The sequence below is a fragment of the Streptopelia decaocto genome (assembly GCF_964273445.1).
Source record: "Streptopelia decaocto genome assembly, chromosome: 4".
NCBI lineage: Eukaryota > Metazoa > Chordata > Aves > Columbiformes > Columbidae > Streptopelia > Streptopelia decaocto.
In genome coordinates this window covers 58,758,717-58,783,076 of record NC_138658.1, presented here as the reverse complement: position 1 = coordinate 58,783,076, position 24,360 = coordinate 58,758,717, and the positions used below count along the sequence as shown (strand labels likewise).

Genomic DNA, 24,360 nt, shown 5'->3' with positions numbered 1-24,360 from the left:
ATCTGTAGTTGTTTTTGAAAATGCTGTTGTTTTCTCCAGAGCTTTTATTTCATCTTGTTCTGGCTGGGTCTGCTCACCTAGAGGTTAGATTTCTTTAAGGGTTACTGCTTTGTAGTTTTTATTTCAGGCACAATGTGGCCTTTCAGTGAGCTGTCACGGGTGGAGAGGTACAAACAATACCACATCCAGGCATGTGCACTGGTAGTTCATACTCTCCATGTTAAGTGCAGCAAAAAACAGATGTACAACTGTTTCTAATTTAAAACTGAAAAGCACCGAAACTGAAAAGCACTGAGAGTCTAGCCCTGCAGCCGGGGCAATGCTGTTGCAGTCCAATGAGTCACCCAGGAATGCAATGTAGGGCACCTTCGTGACACCTGGTGTTGCTCAGGTAGTTCCCCAGAGACTTTAGCTCTTTGAAATGCTGCAGAGAGTGAGTGAATATGGTTGTAGATACCACAGGAGCCCACTTTGGTTTCGACTTTCTGTCACATTTTATTTCATAATTTGAATGCCATCATTTCCATGTATCTCCTTCTTAGGAGCCGGAGGTTTCAGTTTCTTTTGGAGTTAGAAAGGATGTCACATGTAGTTAGCATTTTCCGAAGGCAAGGAAAGACTATACTGACACCGAAAGGAGCACACACGGTGGTGTGAGAGGATTTGCTGCGAGGTTCACTGAAACGGACTGGATTACAGTTTGCCTAGGCATTAGTTTTCAGACCTTTGCAATATGCATAGCATATTTTGACCTGCCACTTTCAGGAGGAAATGAGCTCCCATTTCAGCACAGCTCCTAACAGGTGGATATCCAGAGCAACCGTGCTTATCCGGACGCAAGCTCCACAAATCCGCCCTGGGTGCAGGCATCCCGGGTGCAGGCATCCCAGGTGCAGGCATCCCAGGTGCAGGCATTCTGGCTGAGGTCCTGCCAGCTGAGGCAGGAATGATACGTGTAGCGCTGAGACACCTGGGCTGGCATGGGGATTGGCAGAGCTCATCACTCCGGGCACCTCATCCAGCAATTGTGGCTCTCCTGCCTTTGGACCTGGACTGGTGCGTCCAGCTGAACCCAGCTCCTTGTTGTGGTGTGCATTGGTCATTGGCCCATCCTTTGCCTGTACTCTTAACGTGTTCCATTGCGGTATAGTTATGTCTTTGTTGTTCAAAATTAAGCCGCACTTAGGGTTCTCATTGTCATTTATATCTTGCATCAAATGATGTTGGTCTTTTATGCCACACTCCACGTCAGCCTTTCCAAAGGCAGAGCTAATATGGGCTGCCAGGGAATGATGCAGTTACCCCACTGCTCCAGCCCGCCACAGCATCCAGATTTTCTTCTGAGCATTTTCTCAAGATGTTAATGTCTGTATTTGGGCCAAGGAAGAATTATTTGAAAGGAAAACTGTAGAATGTAGATCATCCTGTAGCACAGCGATTAATTAACAGTAAGTAGCTGTGGCCAGGACTCCAGTAAACAGAGTATCAAGTGGCTGTAAACTATCTTCTCAGCTGTTCCTCTTAACAAGAATTGGGATCTGGAGAAAGCTGACAGCTCTGATAGCACTGAAAGGGTCTAAATGGTTCTGCTTTCATCAGTCCTTGATACTAATCACACGGAATGGGCTGTTCTAGTAATACCTCTGCAAACCCAAATGCAGGAGGCAAATACTGTAAGGACCTCCAGTATTCAACTTTACCTTCCCAAATCAGAGGTTAGATAGGACTCATATGAATAATTGTTTATACGTATGTATAAAAAAGCTTCCTCCACAGAGGCGGTCCACTCTCATTTTATGGTATTTAATCACGTAAAGCAAAACCAATAAGAACACATGACATACCTGTGGGATCCCAAGCACCTCAGGAACATGGGAGATGTTAGGAAGAAACGCTCTGCTTGAATGGGGAGAGTTTATTTAGGAGACAGAGGCTGAATGTCTGCTGAAATTTTCAAGCTCCAGTTTCTCCAGTGGATGCAACAGCTCAGTTTCCATAAAGTAATCATCCAGGCTGAGTCCTTCCTTTCCATAATGAGCGTAACAGAAGATCTGTGAAAGTACTGATGGCATCTCTAAAGCTGGTAGTGTCCAGTGTATTCTGTGTCTCTCCATGGAGGGGACATGTTGTCAATGCAACTTCACATCTGAATTTTCAACGCATTCTCATGAATGCATTTCACTTAAACAGCACTTGTGCTGAGTAGTTATTTTTCTTAGAGCTCTTTCAGTGCTGAACGCGTATAAATGAAACTTGTTTAACAAGACGGAGGTGTTCTGGCATGGGTGGGGCTTGGAGGTTGATCTGGCATGGGTGAAAATATGAGAATTTGCTCCAAGCAAATGGAAACCCTTGTTGAAACAAGCAAGAATTATTTTTTTCTGTCTGTTCTGAGATCTTTCACTGTGTATCTTGGGAGCTGATTTGGATCTTTGACCACAGATAGAGAATGTGTAAAAGCATATATTTTGCTAATGGGATTGTAGAATAATTTTTCCTGCTAATGTGCAAGGGAAGATGCTCTTTTCTTTGCGGAATGCCAGAAAACAATACCGTCCTCACTTACAGTAAGACATGAGTGATTTTGTGACCTTTCCTTCCCAGCTAAAGGAGGAGGATGTGTGACTTATTGATGTGGACAGGGGCAAAACATTTTCACCATCAGCTACATAAAGGATTATGATTAAATGAACTATTAATTATATTGTCTTAGGGTGGCTGCTAAATGCAAGTGAACTTTGTTTGCAGGAGCATGATACCAACTCTGACACTGATTTTGGACGCTGGGTGCAGGTGCCCTTTATACAAGGAGCATTGCAAGCAAATTAGCTCATGCGTGTTTCAGCCGCATGGGTGTCAGACGTGGTGGCCACAGGGCAGATTTGCCCATGGCACTGACCGACTCGCGTGGCAGAGAGGGTGGAAGAGACAGACCAAGGGTGAGGCTTTTCTGGGTGGGGTTCACTTGTCCCATCCTTTCCACTGAGTTTTTGGTCACACTGGCTGAACTAACCAACAGCCTTACAAGCCTGGAAGTATAGAAGTATTGTCTTATATTGCTGTGGCTCCCCATGGTCGCCTTCCCCCTCTTTCCTCTTCCTCCCTCTGGCTTCCGATATTGGTGAAGTAAATAAATAGGACCCTTCCAGGTTTTGGTTCAAGGAACAGCTGTCTCTTCCTCTTGTGCCTGGTCTGTCACATGTGCTTGTATCTGTGCTGGCAGGATTTGGCCATGTGATGTCTTACTTTTAAAGTTATTATTTATTAATATTACAATGTATATCAAATGTGCTCAAAGGAGTCAGGAAGGAAGAGGTTCAGACAGAGAGCCTACGTGAGATGGGCGAGCCTGACCTTGCTGCCACTAACTCAGCTTCACTTGAAGCATCAGCTGTGAGTTGCAGGCAAATAAGAGTCGTTCAGCAAGCACCAATCTGGGGCTTGAAACTCAGGGTTCTTCCTCCACCTTGTCCAGGGTCACATTCACCTCCATGCTTCCATGGGAATGAACCAGTAAAAGCAACAAGATTGTGTCTGGCATAAGCGTCCAAAGCTAGACTGTGCTTTAGGGAACAACTTTCTGTGCTGAGGTCTGTATATTGAATTACCAACTTGATAAAGGCAATTAGTTAAATCCAGAAGGTAGAAAAAAGTAAAACAGTGTTCTGATGTTTTGCTGAAAGGAAATAAAAGGAATTAAAGAAAAGAAGTGCCTAAGATTTGGGAAGCAGAGTAATCTTTGCTTTCATGACAGTTAAAAGTGAACAAAAATACAGGCATAAGATGGACTTTCTTTTTTTAATTGGCTAAACTGCACAAATGAATCAACTGTGTGATTTAAAAAAATAATTGAGAAAACAATATTGCAAATGAAGGAATAATTCATAAAGATTAGTCAAAAGCTATGTTCAAGGACAAATTGCTTCCACTCTGTTTCCATCTCTTTTGCTCTTAATCATATTTCTCACATACTCTGTTGTAAGCTGAATATTTTGACTGTACGCGCATTTTAATCAGCACTACATTGTTAGTCACAGATCATGGCTCCCTGGCCTGAGGTGGAAAAGCCTGAAACCAATAACTATATTGGGGACTCTTCGAAACAAAACCAGAACATGGCTGGGAAAGAAGGAGAAAATCACAAAGGTAATGTGTGCTCAGCTGTGACTTAAAGAGATATATGTTTTGGGGCTCCTTGGAGAACAGGGAAGGTAATTAAACAATTTTTTAAATGTTCTATTTCATCAGGCAATGTGGCTTCACTTGGAAATAAAGGGGAAATTCAACCTGCATTTTCCACAATAGCCTTGATAGATGAGACAAGGCCAGAAGAAGATGACCCATGGGCTCTGCCGGAACTGCAGGACACTGGGGTCAAGTGGTCAGGTAGCCATTTCTCAGTAAATAAGTTACCTGCATTTATTTTTTCCATCATTCGTGTTCTCTTTGTCTTGGTTGTTTTTCTGAAATAATATTTGCCAAAAAATTGTATTTAAGATTTGAGGAGTTTTCAGATGTAGGCTTACACTCTGTCTCACCTTCCCCAACAGAGAATGGGGAAATTATATTTATTCAATTAAGAAGAATCTGGAAATTATGCTGCTTACCCTCCTTAAAACACAGGGAGATATATGGAAAACAGTCAAAAAATAATATGATTTTATGTCCAGGCTCCTATTGGCCTTTCTTTACTCAATAGTATGACTTTGTAAAATTGAGGGTAAATCTCAGGCTTCATAAGGCTTTTGTCATATATCAAAAGCTTTTACATGGTAAAACTGGGCATAGAATCAGAGAATAGTTTTGGTCGGAAGGGACTTCAAACATCATCTGATTTCAATCCCTCTGCCATGGGCAGGGACACCTTCCACTAGACCAGGTTGCTCAAAGCTCCATCCAGCCTGGCCTTGAACATTTCCAGGGATGGGGCATCCGCAGCTTCTCTGAGCAGCCTGTTCTAGGGCCTCACCTCCCTCATGGTAAAGAATTCCTTCCTTATATCTAATTTAAGTCTTCCCTCTTTCAGTTTAAAGCCATTACTCCTTCTCCTGTCACTACATGCCCTTGTAAAAAGTCCCTCTCCAGTAAATGAACTACCTGCTTCTGCAGTTAAAATTTTATTAAGAAGAACATTCTTTCGGGTTTAATCACACAGGGGGGTCACAATGTTGTCTTTGACTTTGTAGTCTCTGCTTGTGCAATAGACTGTTCCAGAGAGAACATCAGATACATCAAGCAAGTCTTTTATGCATAATGTATTTGTTTTGCAGAACTGGATAGAAAAGGAAAAATAATCCGTGTACTCTACGGGATAGGGAAGTTTATTATGCTACTTGGATTACTCTACTTGTTCGTGTGTTCTCTGGATGTACTGAGCTCTGCTTTTCAACTAGTAGGAGGTATGAAATTGTCTAAAAGATGAAGGATAAACTATGAATGAGGCAATAAATTTCATCTGAGCGACTAAATTACCAGTATCACTCTTCAAGAACATTATCCATAGATTTATGTCTTGAAATATAGATTCAGAGGGAAGTAGCCCTGACTGAAGACTGACCCTCATCTGTTTTAAAAGGCCTTTATTTCTCAAATTCCAAAGAGCTGGTGATGTAGGGATTATTTGCCCCAATGTCTTAGTAGGTTCCTGTTACTTTAGTGACCATTTACATGAATACATCTGTGTGTAAATCTGTCCCATGTGAAAGACATTTCAACAAGGTGAAATATGAAAATTATGCTCTTGATCAAAGCACTGAAATGTCCCCAAAATTCTTCAAAGATTAAAACTGTTGATGTGCATTTTTTACATTTACCTGTCTCCAAGGGTTGAATTCTGCTGATGGATTCAGAAATGGTTATCTGAGAAATATGTGTGCTTCTGTGGAAGTATTTTGGATTTTTGGCAACAACAAATAAAAGAAAGCTAGAAGAACAGAATTACTGAGGATTATTAAAACATTTTTCCTTGATGCTATAACAGGCAGTAATAACATTTAGATCTATGTATGTGTGGGATTTTTGTCCTACAAGTCTTTCCTCGGCTGTGGTTTTATATAGTTCTCTGTAGAGTTCAGTAGAGCTTGTTTAATCACTGAAGTTAGAGAATATAAAGTATTCTTTGATAACTGAGAAGCTGAGAGTTCAGGATCTGAATTTGGATCCCGGGGTTACATCATCCTGTATGTTTTTTGTCTGTCAAGCATGGCTATATACATATCAATTAAATGGTTGAATGATCTTTAATGCTCTGATAATTTCTATGGACTTTACCTTGCACTTCCATCACACTGAGAATGTGTTTTTTGTAGGTAAAGCTGCAGGGGACATTTTTCAGGATGATTCAGTGCTGTCTAATCCTGTTGCGGGATTGGTGATTGGAGTTCTGGTGACTGTTATGGTCCAAAGCTCTAGCACTTCTTCGTCCATTGTGGTCAGCATGGTGTCTTCCACATGTAAGTCTGCTTACAGTATCTTCCCAGAGATCACTCATAAGTCTTGGTCTGGGGCGCAAACATGCCCACCTGTGTTGGAGTTGTAAAAGCTTTGAGTGTAAGAGTAGAGACTGCAGATAAAGATTTTCACAGCTGTTGCCATGATATAAAAATAAAATTTAAAAGTAACAACAACAATAATAATAGTAGTAGTAAGTCTGTAACTGCAATGAAAATCATTGAAAGCCTTGGCATTGAATACATTAATTTTGGAAGTATCTTCACAGTTTTCTCATGTTAGCCAGTTGCTGAACTTCATTTGTTTCTGTGGCATCAGTTCAAAATTCTGCAGTAAGTAGGAAAACACCTGGGAAGGAAGAGACTTTATATTACTCCGGCCCTCTAACATGCGGTGAAAAGGAAGAGCCATAGACTGTAGTTTCAGTGGGGATCACAGGACTATGGGAGCACCAGGTTCCCAAGGGGCTTGATTAAAGCAAACGTATCTGGATTGGAGCACCAAATCCCAGTGACATCAAGGGAAGTCAGGGTTCTAGTGGCATTAACCGATGTTAATTTTCATTGGAGCAAAGAGCTTGCTGATGATCAGATTTTTTCATTCAGTGCTTCCTTTTCTGCTTTTTAGTGCTGACTGTTCAATCAGCTATTCCTATCATAATGGGGGCAAACATTGGCACCTCAGTTACAAACACGATTGTGGCACTCATGCAAGCTGGGGACAGGAATGAATTTAGAAGGTATTGTACTTAAACACTAGATCTGAAAAGTTGCTTTTCTTCCTTCGTTGTAGGTTTTCTTCTATATTCCCTATCACTACTACAGCCATTCAACCTTTCTCTTGACTAAAATTTCAATGTCTAGTTAGGAAAGTCACAAGCATGGCCATGGCCAAGGTATAATGCTGTCTAGATATATGGCTTTGTATACTTTAGGAAAACCATATTGAGTTCCTTTGAAAGTTTTGCGTTTCTTGTAAGAACCCACCATTTTTAACTGGATCTTGCACAAGGATAAATTTTCAACTGCTCTCTCTATACCACTCACATTTGATGATCTCTTTATTATGACGGGATGTACAAGAAGTAAATATTACAGTATCTTGGTCTATTCTCCTTAAAAGAGACATTGAAGGTTGTTTAAGTCTAGAGAAAGAAAGAGCTGGTAACTGTAGAGAAATGAAGTGTCCTGGCTCTCAAATATATACAGTGACAACTTTTAGACTGCTACTTGACATAGTTGCTGGGAGAACTCATGGCTTACTGGAGATGGGCAGTAAACTTGTGAGGGATAAGAGACTTTGGTACCTTGTCATTTGTGGCATACCAGACATATGAAATACACCTAGCCCAAGTATTTTTCTCCAAGATTTCCTGTCCTGAATCTTTGGTTGTGCTATTCTCTGTCACTTAAATTCCAGTGCCAAAGTAGCATATTAGTATCTGTTCAGGAAAAGAATTTAAATAATAACAAGAAAGAAGCTGATTTTTAACATTCATTAACACCATTAACAACCACTGCAATCTGTAAATTGAAGGTGGTAGCACTATCCATTTTGTTGGCCTGCTTTGAATGTTCCCCGTGATTTACCCTCAAGCAGTTTTTCAGTGAGAACTTAAATTACAGGATTAGCATTTCTAGGAGTTTTTCCTCCACATTTTCTTCCTTCATAACAATTTAAGAGCTATATTTTAAAACAAATACAGGCAGATTGCAGAGAATTAAGAGGACCACAAACAGCTCTAGGAAGGTGGGAAAAAGTGCCTCTGGGGGAAGAGCTGTGGTTCCTCAGGCTCTGGAGGAGAAGCTAGAAGGGAACTGTACACCAACAATTTGCAGGAACATGTGAGAGGGCTGCAAAGAGCCATCTTCCGCCATGAGTCAGGGAGAACAGGTGCCAGAGGCAACTCCTGGCTGAGGATTAAAAATCTACCAGAAATGCGTGAGAAGCAAAAGCAAAGGTAGGCTGTACAGCCACTTCTTTCTTCAGACAAGTACTCTTAGCAGCCTTCTGTTAAGGATCACTTTTGCCTTTTCTAGTTTGTCTAATTTCACTCACTTGGCTGGCTCTCTCGCTGGGTCAATGGTGTGGAGATGACTTAGTGCTTTATAGCAAAGCAACCATCTCCTGTGACCCCAGAAATGAAATGACTCCCATCTTGAAATGGGCTTCATCCCCACCTGTATGATTTCATATTTAATTGATGTTGTGCACATGTTGTTTAATTAAAAGCAGCTCTGTTGTTTAATTTATTCCTGCAGGGCCTTTGCTGGGGCAACAATCCATGATTTCTTTAACTGGCTCGCTGTGTTTGTGCTGTTGCCCATTGAAGTAATTTCTGGCTATCTTTACCATCTCACCAATGTTATAGTTGAGTCCTTTCATCTTGAAAGTGGTGAGGATGCCCCTGAGCTACTAAAAGTTATCACAGACCCCTTTACAAAGCTCATAATTGAGGTAAGTTCTTTCTCTCTTCAGGGAAGGTGGTTACTTGGTTTATACACAGCTCATCAGAGTATGAGGGAGGGGCTTCCACTCACTTCCCTCTGTCCTAGGGGTAAAGCTCATTAGCAGAAGGATTCTTCTTTTTATTGACATTTCATAACACCTCAGCTCCATGTTTTCTGTTTCCCCCACATTTCAGCTCCTCCTAGCTAGGAGGACTGGGAAGGCAGGTGAGGATAACTACAGTCACACGGGATGGATGGGATGGCAGCCTGTTGCTGTTGGCAGATAGTACTAGCTGAGAGAACCTAGCACATCTAGAAGATCTGCATAATACTTGAAGACACTACACTGAAATTATGGGAAACTCAAGCACATCTAGAGGGACAGCTGGAGGCCAAAGGGGATGCACACATCTCCTAAAGTGACAGTAAATGCGTTTAGGTCGTTGTGTCATTGTAGTTATTTAAACAGAGAGGGTGAGATGAGGTGGTGGGTAATTTGGGGAAAATGAGACATGGTGTTTGTGCACTTAGAGTTGTGCCTTTTTCTGGGAGTAAACCCACTCCTACTTGTCAGGCAACAGCTCCAGTTTGAGAGATGATCATGTATGCTTTATGTGGTTGAGCTTCCAAAGAGACTTATTTGAGAAGAGCTGAACAGTGTGATGCAAGTTGGAATAATTTTTTTTTTTTCTTTTAATAGCTTGATAAATCAGTCATAAATGCAATTGCTACAAATGATGAATCAGCAAAAAACAAAAGCCTGGTAAAGATTTGGTGTGTAACTGAAACCAATGTGGTGAGTATTATGAAAAATTCATTGTCAGGTTTCTCAGGAATTATATTACTGATCTGTAGCTGATAATCCTTATCATAGAACTGTGAAATTAGATTTTAAAATAAATTTTCAGCAGAAAAAGAATGAAAACAATTTAATGTTGTTTTTCTCTACTTGAAGTGAGGATGTCATACCAGTGGTGGGCTTGACCTGGTTGCTTTTGGTACCATGCAGGCTCTTGCTTATCAGAAATGGTGGTTTGGAGCCATGCCTTTCACATCCAAATGCCTTTAAATTTTGATACTCCTACTGACTCCCTGAAAGTGGAAAAAATCTGCAGTATAGGCCAAAGAATATATATTTTTGGCTACCATTTATCTATTGATCTAGCCAGTTTAATCTTCTGTGTGTTAGTATCATGTGGTGGCAGCTGGTTACTTCCAGCTTTCCTGGAAAACTGCCCTCAGAGAAAGCCTCTGTGGGGGCCAAATCCTGTTCTTCACCCCAGCAACACTGCAGCTGGAAGGAATCTGCTGACCAGATTGACACCAATGACTGTTCTGGTGGAGTGTGGAGCTGAGTGTTTGGTTTGTGTTGTTCAGCTAACTAACAATTAGAGCATTAAATATCCCTTGGATCTCTAATGAGACTATTCTACTTGTTAGTATGTATATAAGGTAATTCCCGAAGTCCTCAGGCAGAAGATACTTAAGGACATATAGCGGAGGTTAAAATTAAGAGCTTGGGTTTTTAAAGGAGCCCAGCTCCTGTTGAATGGTGGTCTGGATGGCTAGTGAAACACTAGCTAGGTAGACAGTGCTGGGAGCAGAGCTGTGCTAATGTGAAAATGCTCAGGTTATGTTGTGAAGGAGCTGGGTATTTCATCTCAGGGGAGACGTGATGCTCCCAGACCCCAGCCAACACTTGGCTACCCCTTCCCTGCCTGGGCAGCAAGGTCAGACCCCTGAGTCCTACAGTCCTCCCACTCTTAGAAGACAAGCACCTACCTGGAAAGTGTAGGCTGAGTGTTACATTTCCATATACACAATTCTTTCTGTGCTTGTCTATATTTTGGCTGTGTAACTACTACCCAAGCATATAGTCAAATTACAAAAACACATGAAACCCCTACAAGCTTGACTTGAACTTGGCAGGGGGAAGGGGAAGATTGTTTAAATGATTTACATTCCTAGTGGGTTAAAGTAATTCCTGGCAAAAAATGATTAAACAGACTGATGGCAGGGATAAATACATGCAGACCCCATATGTTTAAAGCAAGACATAAGGGTAAACATTCTGATGCAGCTGCTTTGAAGCTCAGATGGCTCAAAAATTTCAGCAAGGCAAGAAAAAAACATTACATTGTATTTGTAAAGGCAGATGTGTCGAGGCAGGCTGGAGACCAGGCACTCCCTGGAGATGTTGGGGCATTGGATCCAACCTCAGCTGGAGCAAGAGTGCAAATGTGGGTGTCTGCAGGCAGTGCCCAGCAAGAAAATATGATTTCTCCATCTCCATTTCAGCAAAAGACTATCACTTGAACATGTCCTTAAGATACCTCCTGTTCAGCAGTGTGGTTCAGAGTCCATTTGGCCATTAGCTGCTCTTGTAGGGAAGTACAGTTCTGTCAGCAAACTGTTCCTCAATCTGCATAACAACTTTTGGACCTGGCATCAGAATGCAATATATCTGGGCTAGGAGCTCTTAGAAGCAAAGTTTTATTGCAGTATAAACAGAAATTCAATGATACCAGTGATAGTAATTATTTCTTAGGTAGCATTTGACCTGTAGAAAGGGAAGTAGTAGCAGCACTTCAGATTCTACAGATAGGAAATGAGGCACAAAAGGGCAGTGTGAGCAGTTTGTGCTCATCCAGCAACAGAGTCTACAGTAGTATTGTAGCATTCTGAATCACAGTCCCATGTAGTACTTACCAGACCATTAGCTGCAGCTAAGATGACAGTAAAGGGGTCTTTCTTTGACCCGAGGAAGCTGTGTCACTGGCTGGAGAAGGAATGCCACTGCTGCTGCTGGGCATCGGCCTCTTTCTACAGACTCTGACATCATTAGTTAAGGTTCTTAGCTACTGATGACTTGGTGCTATGGTTATTACAATGAAAAAGGTTTCAGGGGCATTTTAATTTTTAAATGCTGTATTGATTGACTTAAGTAACAGCACAACCATTTATTTTAAGAATGTAAAAAAAATTGTCGTGTCATCTTTGTAGTGCCAGCTTACAAATCCACCTTTAGCTGATGAATGCTTGGTTTCAGTAAAAACCTAGAACTTTGCATGAGCTCTTATTGAACTGTTGTAAGTGACTGAAGTATCTGCTTTGGTAATCTTTAGACACTGCAGAATGTCACAATTCCACCTTCAGAAAACTGCACATCTCCTGACCTTTGCTGGTCTGAAGGAAATTCAACATGGACCATGAAGAATGTAACTGAAACAGAAAATATCAGTAAATGTAAGTAGCAGAACTATTTCTCCTTCAGTAATATCTTTACAAATGTATGGTGATAACAGACCATTTCAGAGGTACATCAAGAGGCACTCACCTGTATATGAACACAAGGGGCAACCAGAGCAGCCCCTGCTCTGTTACAGCTTCACAGCTGGAGTTACCAGCATCACTGTGATATCTGGCTGCAGATGGGTCTCTTTCCATGCTCCCTGATGCCAGTAATTGAGGTCTTCAGTATCATGTCACCCTCACTGTTCAGGTGACTTGGAGGTACAGTTACTTTGCTGTCATGGTTGCTTGGATATTTCCATCCTTGTGCATGCCCTATAGGACTTGGAGCAGCCCTTCTCAGGCACACAGCCACCTCTGGGAAGAGCTGACCCACCATCTGGCTCAGCACAGCAAAATTTTCTCACACCGTTGTATTGCCCTCTCTTGCACATGGTCACCCAGCTCCTGCCAGCCCTGCAGGGGTGACTAATGTGTATTTTATAAGTGTGTCCATACAAGAGCCCCTCTTGTCCCCCTCAGATACGGCTTTTGTGGAGCGAAGGAGGTGGCGTTTTTGGTCTTTGCATCAGCTGCTCAAGCTGTGAGTGCTTTGGTCCCATTTTCTTAGAGACATGTATGAAAACCAGAGCTGGGCTTGGGATCAGAAGCAAAAATGTAGCTGGCCCAATTAATTTTCCTTTTCTTTTTTCAGGCAAGCATCTGTTTACAGACTCAGACCTGCCTGATCTTGCCATCGGTCTCATCCTTCTGGCTTTGTCTCTGCTTGTTCTGTGCTCCTGTTTGGTGATGATCGTTAAGCTATTAAACTCTGTGCTTAAAGGACAAGTGGCGAGCGTTATCAAGAAGACAATAAACACTGGTAATTATCTGCTTTTCCTGAAGATTGTTTTCAGGAATGACAAGGACATTGAGCACATTTATTGATATCTCCTGTTCTGGCAGATATTATAGAATGGTTTAAGGAAAACAGTATTAAACTAAAATCACACCTGCCCCAACATTTTTTCTCCTCAGCATGTTATTTTCTTTATTTAAAAAAATCTATTAGTGAACAACTTGCTTGTGAACTGCAGCAGATTAACAGCAACAGAGACCAAAGTCCAGGCTCTGTTTCTTGATGTATAATCATTAGCTGTTAGAAATGTAACATTCCGAGCCTCAAAGTTAGCACCAAAGTGGTGAGATCCTGATTGCCTGCTCTGGCACAGAGTCTGCGTGTTTTTTCTAAAGTAAGTTGAAAGAAGTTTGTAGTGATTAATAATCTAATACCTTTTGTTTGCCCTATTCCACTCCTTAACCCTCTCTTCAGTAGGATAAGACAGCCCTGAATAGCGGTACTTGCTGTCTTTCCCTGTGTTCTCTATCTGCTTTTTCATCCTGGATCCACTGAGTGCAAATATTGTTGTGGTGGTGGTTTTTTTGTCGTTGTTGGTTGGGGTTTTTGTTTGTTTTGGGTTTTTTTTTGTTTTTTGGGGTAGTTTTTGTTTGGTTTTGTTTGTTTGTTTGGTGTTTTGTTTGTGGGTTTTTGTTTGTTTTTCTTCACTTGACTGATTTTTCTTCATCCTCCTTTGAATGGAGGGAGGGGAGTCCTGGTACATCTCTGGTTATGGTTGCAGAGAGGGTTCACAGAAATGGAGAAGGCAACAAAGTGGTCCCCATACTGTCTTCTCTTTTCCTGGGCAAAGTAGACTGCCTGAATCAAAAACAAGGGTTAGAAAGTAATCAGCTGCCAGTTACTGTTCATTTGGGACCTAGTCTGTCTTCCTCTGTGTCTTCCCAACTGAGTAATTCCTGACTTATCAGCTCACTCATAAATGTGCAGAATACAGGGGACTATTGTGCCTAGCTTATCTAATCAGTGTGATTAGCTTTTCTTTGTAAAAGTTAACAAGTGGATTGTTAGGAGGTGATCAGCTTGGAAATAGTTAAAACAACTTTACTTTCTCAGGATGGTCTTCTGAAGATCATCCATGTAGTAGGTGCTTGGTTGCCAAAACCAAGACACTCTGGACACTTAGAAGGTGTTGTGTTGAGCTCTGTGGAAACATTTCTGGTACTTGATTGTATTACAACATAAATGCCACCTTGGGTCAGCACAAATGTCTCCCTAGCCTAGTATCCACCTCAAAGTGTGTTTGGTGTTTGAAAGCTAGAGATGGAGTACTGGTAAAGTAGAGTAGCAGAACTGACTCTGAGACAAAATCGTCATGTAAGAGTATTGAAACAGGAGGCTCTTCAGGAGGGACAGGGAGGGGAGATGAGGAGGAGGTGTCACCCTCTATGTCAATGACCAGCTGGAGTGCATGGAGCTCCACCTGGGGATGGATGAGAAGCTGGCTGAGAGTTCATGGGTCAGGATTAAAGGGAAAGTAGGGACAGATGACATTATAGTGGGGATCTACTACAGGCACCTGACCAGGAAGACCAAGTGGATGAGGCCCTCTGTAGACAGATAGGGACAGCCTCATGTTCACAAGCCCTGGTCTTCATGCCATCCAGAGGGACCTTGACAAGCTTGACAGGTGGGCCCATGTGAACCTCATAAAGTTCCGCAAGGCCACGTGCAAGTTCCTGCACATGGTTGGGGCAATGTCCAGTATCAATACAGGCTGGGGTATGAAGGGATTGAGAGCAGCCCGGAGGAGAAGGACTTGGAGGTGTCGGTTGACGAGAAGCTCAACATGACCTGACAATGTGCACTTGCAACCCAGAAAGCCAGCTGTATCCTGGGCTGCATCAAAAGAAGTGTGACCAGCAGGTTGAGGGAAGTGAAGACTTTTTACAAGGGCATGTAGTGATAGGACAAGGGGTAATGGCTTTAAACTGAAAAAAGATTTAGATTAGATAGAAGAAATTCTTCACCATGAGGGTGATGAAAGACTGGAACCGGCTGCCCAGATACGTTGTGGATGCTCCATCCCTGGAAGTGTTCAAGGCCAGGTTGGTTGGGGCTTTGGGCAACCTGGTCTAGCGGAAGGTGTCCCTGCCCATAGCAGGGGGCTTGGAATCTTGGGATCTTTAAGGCCCTTTCCAGTCCAGACCATTCTATGCATCTATAAAGAGACGATAAGTAGGCAGTATATTTACATCTGAAATACTTAATAGTCTTTTCACCGTTATGGTACTATGTGATCCTAAAGACAATGTTCTCCCTCTTATTTTTTAGATTTCCCATTTCCTTTCACTTGGCTAGCTGGATACCTGGCTATGCTTGCAGGGGCTGGCATGACCTTCGTTGTCCAAAGCAGTTCTGTTTTCACATCTGCAATTACACCCCTTGTTGGTGAGTTGTCAATACTGTGTTCTTTATCCCATGTTTTATCTTGTCCACCATTCTGAAACCACTCAATATTATTTACTTTCTCCTAGGCATTGGCGTTATAAGCATTGAGCGTTGTTATCCCCTTACCTTGGGAGCTAACATTGGCACAACCACAACAGCTATACTTGCAGCTTTAGCAAGTCCAGGGAGTACATTAAAGTATTCACTGCAGGTCAGTATAAACCAATGCTTCCTTGACTTCATTTAGAAGTTGCAACTTTTTTGAAGAAAAAACTGACAAAATTTGCTGTGATGCAAATATGCCATGGATGTCATGCTTGATTTTGGTCTATTAATGGCAGGTCATTAATTATATAGTTATATAGTAAAATATATTAATTATATAGTTATATAGTAAAATTAATTATATAGTTATATAGTAAAATCTTGCTTTCATAAATTAGGTTTGATCTGATTGAATTAATTCAGAGTTGAGACAGGGTTGGCCACTTGTCCCCTTGAGCTTGGAATTCAGTGCAGTCATTTCTGACAGCCCTCTGAGGTAGTTCCCTATGAGGGTTACTAATTTCTGTAAGTTCCCTTCTCAGGACCCTAACTCTGTTCATGCATATGGACGTAGCGACTTCTGTAACCTAAGTGGAGGCTGTACAACCCATAGGACGGCAAGCTGTCTTCTTACTTGGGGTTGCAGTGAGCATCGTGGCACCCATTTTGTCATTGTAAATCTAATCTGAGTGGGTTTTATTTAATTCTTTGTTACCTCTGACTATTTGAAAAGTAGGAAGCCTGGCTGTCGAGGGTTTAGATTGCGGGGTGACAATAAAACCCTGGCAGATGTATTGTTAACCGCCTCCCCCTCCCCACACTTCCCCCTTTTGCCCCTCCCTCTCCCCCTTCCCACTAAGGACAGGCGATCGGGAGGGAAAGAAGGACAGAGAGAAGAGAGTTGGAAAAATTAAAGATGTTTTACTAATGCTACTAATAAGAATAGAGAAAATAATACAAAATATACAAAACCAATCTTGAAAGTCTCAGCAGCTGCAGAGCCGGCCACCAAAGTCCTGGATTAGACTCTGCAGCCAACCGGAGCTGGATTCAGTCTCTCACTAGGCCTCAGTTCACAGGGACGACCAGCAAGGTCCTCTCCTAATGTCAGCCATGAGGAAAAGAGGGAAAAAGGGCCGAGATCCTCGTGATCTCCCACTTTTATATGAAGTATTCACGTGAATGGAATGTTATACACAGTTGGTCAGTTTCTTGGTCACCTGTTTCTCGTCGCCCCTCTCGCGAGATGTCCATCCATGCTTATCAAAAAATTTGCATTCCATTGCTAGGTTTACCAAAACATGTGTCTGGTTCTCCAGGAAAATGCAGCTAATATGAAGCTTTAGCTGACAGGCAAATTCACTAAAAGAGAAACTTGTTTTTAACAAAACCAGGACACTGGCTTTGGGCTCCCATTTAACACCTGGTAAAGAACATTCCAGGCAGCAGAAAACATTTGAATGAACCCTCTACATCAAAGAGTGAAAAGATAATAAAGTTTCCTTTGTGCATAGGATGAATGTTTTTTACTTGCCACAATAAATCAATAAAATTACAGAAGTTATTTTATTGTCCTGAGGCATGATAGAATAGATGTAATCACGAGAAGATACTATCTTGACCAAGCTCAGATTTCATGATAAGTTGCTGTTTTTATAACATGTTTTAAAAATAAACCCCTGTGCTTTATCAAGTAGATGTCTCTTGATGCTTATTTTTGGAATAAAAAGCAAACAAAACAGTTTTGAAGCATGTGAGTCAAATGATTATCAAAGACCCAGACAAAGTCCCATTTCAAGAATCTCCTCAGTGTCCTATAAACTTTAATTTTTGGAAAATCTGGGTTTGTACCATTAGCAATTTCTCAGTAGCCTGTATGCAATAAATAATTTACACTTCCCATATTTACATTGGAAACTGATGGATGCAGAACCCAATAATGAATAGTTTTTGTGGAGTTCTCATGACTTACTAACAACAGGACTCTTTCGTGATAGCTGTTTGCTTTGTCAGCTTTATTTCTTATGTACTTCATTTCTTGCAATTTTTTAGGCTGAGTTTTAAGACTTGCCCATCTGTGGGGAGACACATGGTCCCCTCTAGGCTTGTCTTGTTTCCAGGTGCTGTCCCCTGTTTGTAGGCTGTGATCTTTATGTTTGTGGTATTACCAAGTCCTTGCTTGGTGCTAGGAGAGGCCCTGCAGTGAAATAGCATGAAAGACAAGAAAAGACAGTGGAAATCAAGGGAAGGGAAATGATGGAGTCTTAGTGCCATCGGAAATGATCATGCAAGCAGGAGCATTTAACGTCATTTTACTCAATGAACTTCTCAAATGTTTTTGCTTTCAGATTGCCTTGTGCCACTTTTTCTTCAATGTCTCTGGGATTATTCTGTTTTACCCACTACCTTATACCCGGCTGCCAATCCGCATGGCCAAGACTTTGGGAAACACAACAGCCAAGTACAGATGGTTTGCTATATTTTATCTTCTCATCTGCTTCTTTCTTTTGCCTTTGTTTGTATTTGGTCTGTCACTGGCAGGCTGGCCAGTCCTTTTAGGTGTTTGCCTTCCCCTTCTTGCTCTTTTTATTGCTGTGGTTGTAATTAATGTTATGCAGTCAAGGAAACCACATTCACTGCCGGAGAAGCTCCAAAACTGGGATTTCCTACCCATCTGGATGCACTCCCTAGAGCCCTGGGACAATATAATGATGTCTATGCTCGCCTTTTGTGGGAAACACTGCTGTGGCTTCTGCAAGTGCTGCAAAGTCAATGCAGAGCAGGAGGGTGCCAAAGACAACCAGCTAAAAACTATGGAGGTTTACGAAAACACCATTGCAATGGCTGATGAAGAAAGAGGTGGAAGAAGAGCACCAGCTGCGGCTTGTGTTGACAAAACAGGCACAAACAACACAGCCTTATAGTAGTGGATCGACCCATATTAGCAGAGATACAGCATAGGACCGTCAGGCTCTTGAAAACCACCTTGGACAATGCACTGAGAAGAGAATGAATACTTTGTCAGGTTCCTGCAGCCAGTGATATGTCACTTATTCACTTATCAAGAAGTGGAGTCAAACAAGCTTGACACAGCCCCTAGAAAATCTATGGTCTGTTGAAAAGCCTTGCTTACAGAGGATCTACTATGTGGTACCTTCATCCGATGCTATCAGTAGCAAACAAAAGAAATCCTGATGTAGTCCCATGAAGAGAGGGATGAAAGGAGTGATGATCAATTCAAACTTGGTTAAAAAATAAACAACCAACCAATGCACTTGTAGAACAGCCTTTCTGACCTACTGGCTTATTAAGCAGAAGTTAGTTTACAATACCTAAAAAGATCTGGAAATGGAAAAAAGAAAGAATAAAAAAGAGACTCCTAATGTTTTCATTGTCCTGTTTGCAGTGGTCAAAATGGAAAACTGTAGTTTTCCCACTACGGACCAAATCTATTATGTAAATGGAGGAAAATGAAATGTTGGGACACCCTTCAGAAGCTCTGGGAATCCTACTCTGGCATAAGAATATGTACAAACCCCTTTTGATCAACCTCTGTCTCCTTTAATACCGGGGACAGGAATTATGATCTTTTATTATCTCAAGCTAAAGGCTAAAAAAAGTAGTTGCTGATCCTGCTGCCTGATGAAGGTTAAGCACTGGGTTTGGAGACACTGGGTGGCTACCAAAGGCCTTGATGGACTCAGGATGTGGTTGTGCAACCATTCCTCCTTCTAGATTGTCCTACCCAGTCCTTTTCACCTTGTGGCCCCACAGTCAGAGGTATGGTGCAGGAGGGAGGACGAGTGGCCAGTGTAGGGGAGGAGATGGCCACCCAAGCCTGGGCTGGTACCAAGAGATCTGTGTGCAACCGTGGCTCCATTTGGCTGAGCCACAAAATGACCTTTCAGAGTAGTGGTGGAGACTGGCTCTAGAGCTACAAAAGAAGGAACCTGGAGAGAAGCTTGTGGCTAGTGCAGGACACAGGGTAACGTTTACTGTAGAAAAAGGAGTGTTCACTCTGCACCACCATTTTCTGCTCTGAACCACTCTCCTTGGAAATAATGTGAATTTCAATGGTAATTGTATGTAGCAATCCAAATCCCGCCCCCCCAAAATCTGTAAGTAGTGTAGTCACTATCTTATGTAGTCAACGCACAGGTAGTATAGCACTTGGGAGGTAGCTGCTTGTGCTCAAATCTTACTGTTACTGATATTTTAATAAATGCTTTTGAGGCTGCTGTGAACCATGGGCTGACAAAAGGCATAATTTCAATGCCAGAAAAAGAGCATTTCAGAGATGCACAGAAGGCCAGTTCTGCTGGTCTTCAGTAGCTTCGATATCAGTGAGCATGGGATAAAATCTGAAGTCCAACCACTGACCTTAAAAACAGATCAGGTGACTGAGAGTATAGGGTGTCATTTAAAACCAGTTTACATGGCTGAGTTGTAGATTAAATTTGCAATGGAAGTGCTGAAAAGGCCCTTAGTGTAACATAGCCACTCAGTGCTGCTAGAACACATTTACTTTTCTGCAGAGCTCTGGAATTCAGTAGGCTATCAGGTAAATATGTATATTTTAGAAGTGAAAATTGTTTTAATTTACTTTTTTTAACTGACACCTAAGTTGGCAAACTATGTTGCTGAAAATGTGTTTGCAAATTGCATTCATACTGAGATTCAAACTGTTTCTGTAATTGTGAGCCAGTGACAAAATGCTTAGGATCAGAGTGAATTTCCAGAAGCATCTAGTTTTGGTATAGTTCTGCTCTTTTGGGGTTTAGTAGCAGAGTTATGTCAAACTATCCTTTTAAAAATTATTTTTCTTGTCCTTCATGTAGTTGAACAAGAATTTTGTCAGCATCCTATTTTTAAAGTGGAATTTTGATATCTTCAATATTTCTTCTTTATTTTAGTCTCACAATTCTGGATGCTTTCAGAATCTGTTTCTTTAAATCTGGGAATGCATTTCCCATGCTCTGTTTCTTTGGGAAAAATATGAGAAAAATATCCAGAATTTTCTTTCAAGTTATCTCATGTTTCCATTGACCACGCATTGAAATAGGAAAAATTTTAATTTACTTTTACTCATTTCTTAAACAACATGCACCTTATTTTACATATTGAAGTAAAGCCATCAAGCACAGTGATAATAACTGTAAGAAAGCAGTTCTTACAAAAGAATCAGGGCAATTATTAATAGTCAGACGTATCAGTACTTTATGGTTCCTCATTGCAACCTTTCCCCTATTATATGTTCAGATCTTACTGTCCTCTCTCTTTGCTCCAGGCCATATTGTGCCATTGTTTTAAGCAGATTCTGACAAAGATTTCTGTTTAACACTTGACAGTACAACATGCCCTGGCATATTTCTCCCCCTACTCTTACCAAATTATATTTACACTTTATTTATAATTATTTGAGTGTACAGAATTTTTCGTAAGTTATATAGAAAAAAGCTCATGATTGTGTTATATATTGCATATTTAAAAACTATGCAATGTTTATCTATAAAAATGTAAAAAGGAACAACTGTATATTTTGTAATATAACATTTCAAATTGTTTGTAACTGTGTATACTGCATATTATGGAGGCTGTTTAGCTCCATCAACAGGTTACGTAAAGATTATTAGCAATGCAGAGACAGATTTCTTAAAGATGAAAAACATCTACATACTTTCATAATATGGCTTTTAACGCACAAGGATACTGAACTCTTCTAACAGATTTGAATTTGCTGTAATGAGGAATTCTGGAAATACAAGGTTTCCAAAACAGTTTTTAAAATTCTTGAACACTATATCTTTTACCTGTTTTGAGGACAGTATATGGCGTTATACTTTGTCATGAATATTCATCTTGTCTGTCCTCGTGCATTGAACGTAAAAATAAAGAGAAGTTTTGAAAAAAACAAGATCTTAATAATGTCTGTTTATATACATATCATGGAAACTTGTAGAAAAATAAGTAGGCAAACAAGTTCTAGTCTGGGCAGATGCAACGTACAAGAAATGAGGTTAGCATCAAGTGCTAAAGAAAACCAGCAGAGAGAGGCCTGTGTGTCTGATGTTTTCATATGAGTGAGAGATTTTCATGTGGAGAAAAATAAAAACAATTGCTCAATGCAGTTGTGTGGGTCAAGATCTTTTCCATCAGGGTTCTGCAGCCTGTCCTCAATGAAGCAAAGCCAGGGCTGTCATGACAACAGGATGTTTGATGAGTTATGGCAAATTATCTGTATCACTGTGCTAGGATCAGATTCTCCTCTCTACATGACAGATGGTAAACAGAGGGTTTCCAAAATGCTCCTTAAGCCCCATGACCTGAGCGATGTCTGGCTTATAACTGGGCAAAAATATCCACCTTCCACTTTTTTAATCACACATGACCTATGTAGCTTAAAATTAAACAGAGAAATAAAAACTATTTCTTAAATGCCATAAGATTATTGAGAAAGGTCATTGGACTTCCTAACTACAATTTCAACAGTAGCTGAGGAACCAGTGTCTGTCATTCCCAACTGCACTGTATTTTAGTGAAATTAAGATAGCACAAGTATTTCTTATAACACAAGTATTTATGCACTACAATGTAAACTGTCTTCTTCTAGGAATGCAGTAAGCACCCTAAGCCCATGCTTTAAAACTTGCAGCTTCTCACACTCATGCAGAAATACTGTAATTCTGCGTGCCATCACCTTCCATGACTCACTGCCCATCAGGAATTGAGGCACATCCAGGAAACACGCACAGGTTGTGCCATCCAACTCATCATTTCCAGACTCTTTGTAGAGCTACCTATGGCAAAGTTCTGCAATGTCGATAGGTATTTAACAGCAGGTATGTTGTGATGTGCTGCACTAATCAGACGCCTCCAAAACATTCAAAATTCTGCTTCAGCTAATTGCCTAGTTGCTCCTGCAACTGGCCTCTGTCCTCTTCCTCTCTGCTTCTGACTTACCCATGTTGTCCACAGATTCTTCTGGTGCTCCTGTGCTTTTTTAAACCTCTGCTGAAGCTTCACATTCACTTCCCCCAGTTTCGAATTCTTGATGACACTGCATTCAACTGCACCAGGCCTATCACTAGGAAGGGTTCCCAGTAGTCCAAAATGCAGGTTAAATGCTTCATCGTCTCTTTCTTCAGCTTACCACATAATGGTGGGCACCCACACAGGTCACCAAGACAGCCATGGGCCCCGTTGTTGAGATTTACAGCAAATTATTTGGGGGTGTAGACTGGTGTGGCACCATTAGCGGTAGCTTAACCAACACCCAACAGCAAAGGGGCTGATCTGGTCAGTTAAATAGTGAATAGTAATGAGCAAAAGTTCACTATTTCAAAAGCAGTGTAAGGGAGGGTATACTCTGTACAGATACCAGGGAATGCCAGGCCACACTTCAGTTGCACAATTTCAATAGGCTGTGCTTCCACGCAAGCACTTTAACTGCTTTTGGATGTTTATTTCTCCAGCTAATGGCCAGTCCTGGTGTTGCCACATGCCAAAGCCTTGACACTGTATGCGTAAACCTATTCATGATATTTTCACAGTGAATACTCAGTAGATCTTATTCCCTTTGTTACAATTCTACTACAAAGGAAATGTGATTCATACGAGAGAGCTGAGTGTTTACTTTGCATATTGGATAGTAATTATACTGATCTTCACTGAGCTGTCCCCTAGCAGGTTCGCTCTAACAACTGAGATCTTGAGTGTTTCAGCAAGACACAGAAACAGGGCAAAGGCCAGCATTAAGGTGTCACAAACATCCCATCTTACTCAGCACCTGATGAAATTCTCTAATTGCCATTTACACTTTTGGGGTGTATCAATCTTTTTACACTGCTCAACCTCTGAGGACACGTTACCACGGCATAAACAATCAGGGTAGTTACAGGAGAAGATATTTTGCAACCAACACCGCAGTAGATAGACTGGGTTTTTTACACAATGCAAAAAGCATAAATTACAGGGCATGCAAACAATTTGTGGACCAAATGCCGCCCTTGGTTAGGCAACATGCAACCATAATTAACATTAGGAAAATTGGTGCACGTGTGAACCAGGGTAACATTAAGCCCTATTTTAACTGACTAGTGCAGTGGCCTCAGGCCCTGGATCTCAAATGGTTTCCAGCAGAAGACTAGCTCCGGTGTTGCTGTATAATACAAACATACCGTATTGAATCTTACTTCTTGCTTTCAGCTCTTATATTGCCTGAAAATATATGTTTAAAGGTACCTATCTATGTAATTTCTCAGTCTTCCTCAAAGACTATGCTAGAACACAGTCTCAAATACTCCCCAGCAGAGTTGGAAGCATATAGCTTCTCCTCTGTGCTAGGTGCAGAGCATCCTTTGGCCTGTGCTAGAGGACAAGTGTGACACAAGGAGCATTTCTGATGAAAATGAGAGCACAGTGGCTCAAGTCCTGGGCTTGTATGCTGGAAGGTGAAAGAAACTTAGGAGGGCTAAGTGTGTTCTGGGGAAATCTGCTTAGCTTGGTTGCCACCTTTGGCCAGGCTGGGCATGCCCTCACTGCTGTCAGAGCTGACACCTCTCTCACGGAAAGGGGAAAGAAAAAAGAAGGAGGAAAAATCCCAAGCAGCTCGTTGTGGCTCAGGTGGGATCCCATCTTTGCCTTCAGTCCTGTGTGCTTGTGAGAGCTCTTCTCCCCTCCCCTCAAACATGCCAATGCTGCTCAACCAAGGAACCTCCAAGCTGATGTTCACCCAGCTTGGGAGAAATAGGGGCAGGGAATGATATTTTGTTTTGTCCCCTCCCTCCGCCACATCGGGAGCCTGGGATGCTGGTGGGTTGAGGAGTCACAGACAAAGCCGGAGGAGCAGAGCTACAAAATAGGACAGGACTTCTGGGG

General features: G+C 41.5%; 1 protein-coding gene across 1 annotated transcript; it reads left to right on the top strand.

Moving 5' to 3' along the window:
- Window positions 1-4,031: 4,031 nt before the first annotated feature.
- SLC34A2 (solute carrier family 34 member 2) lies at window positions 4,032-18,407 on the top strand (the record flags this gene model as incomplete). The annotated part of the gene is made up of 12 exons (XM_082051388.1): window positions 4,032-4,146; window positions 4,249-4,386; window positions 5,271-5,399; window positions 6,309-6,452; window positions 7,078-7,189; window positions 8,712-8,907; window positions 9,601-9,696; window positions 12,026-12,146; window positions 12,847-13,014; window positions 15,322-15,438; window positions 15,525-15,649; window positions 17,832-18,407. Exons 1-12 carry the CDS (start codon window positions 4,041-4,043, stop codon window positions 18,405-18,407), a joined length of 2,028 nt encoding a protein of 675 aa, XP_081907514.1. The 5' UTR covers window positions 4,032-4,040.
- Between the last annotated feature and the right edge of the window lie 5,953 nt (window positions 18,408-24,360).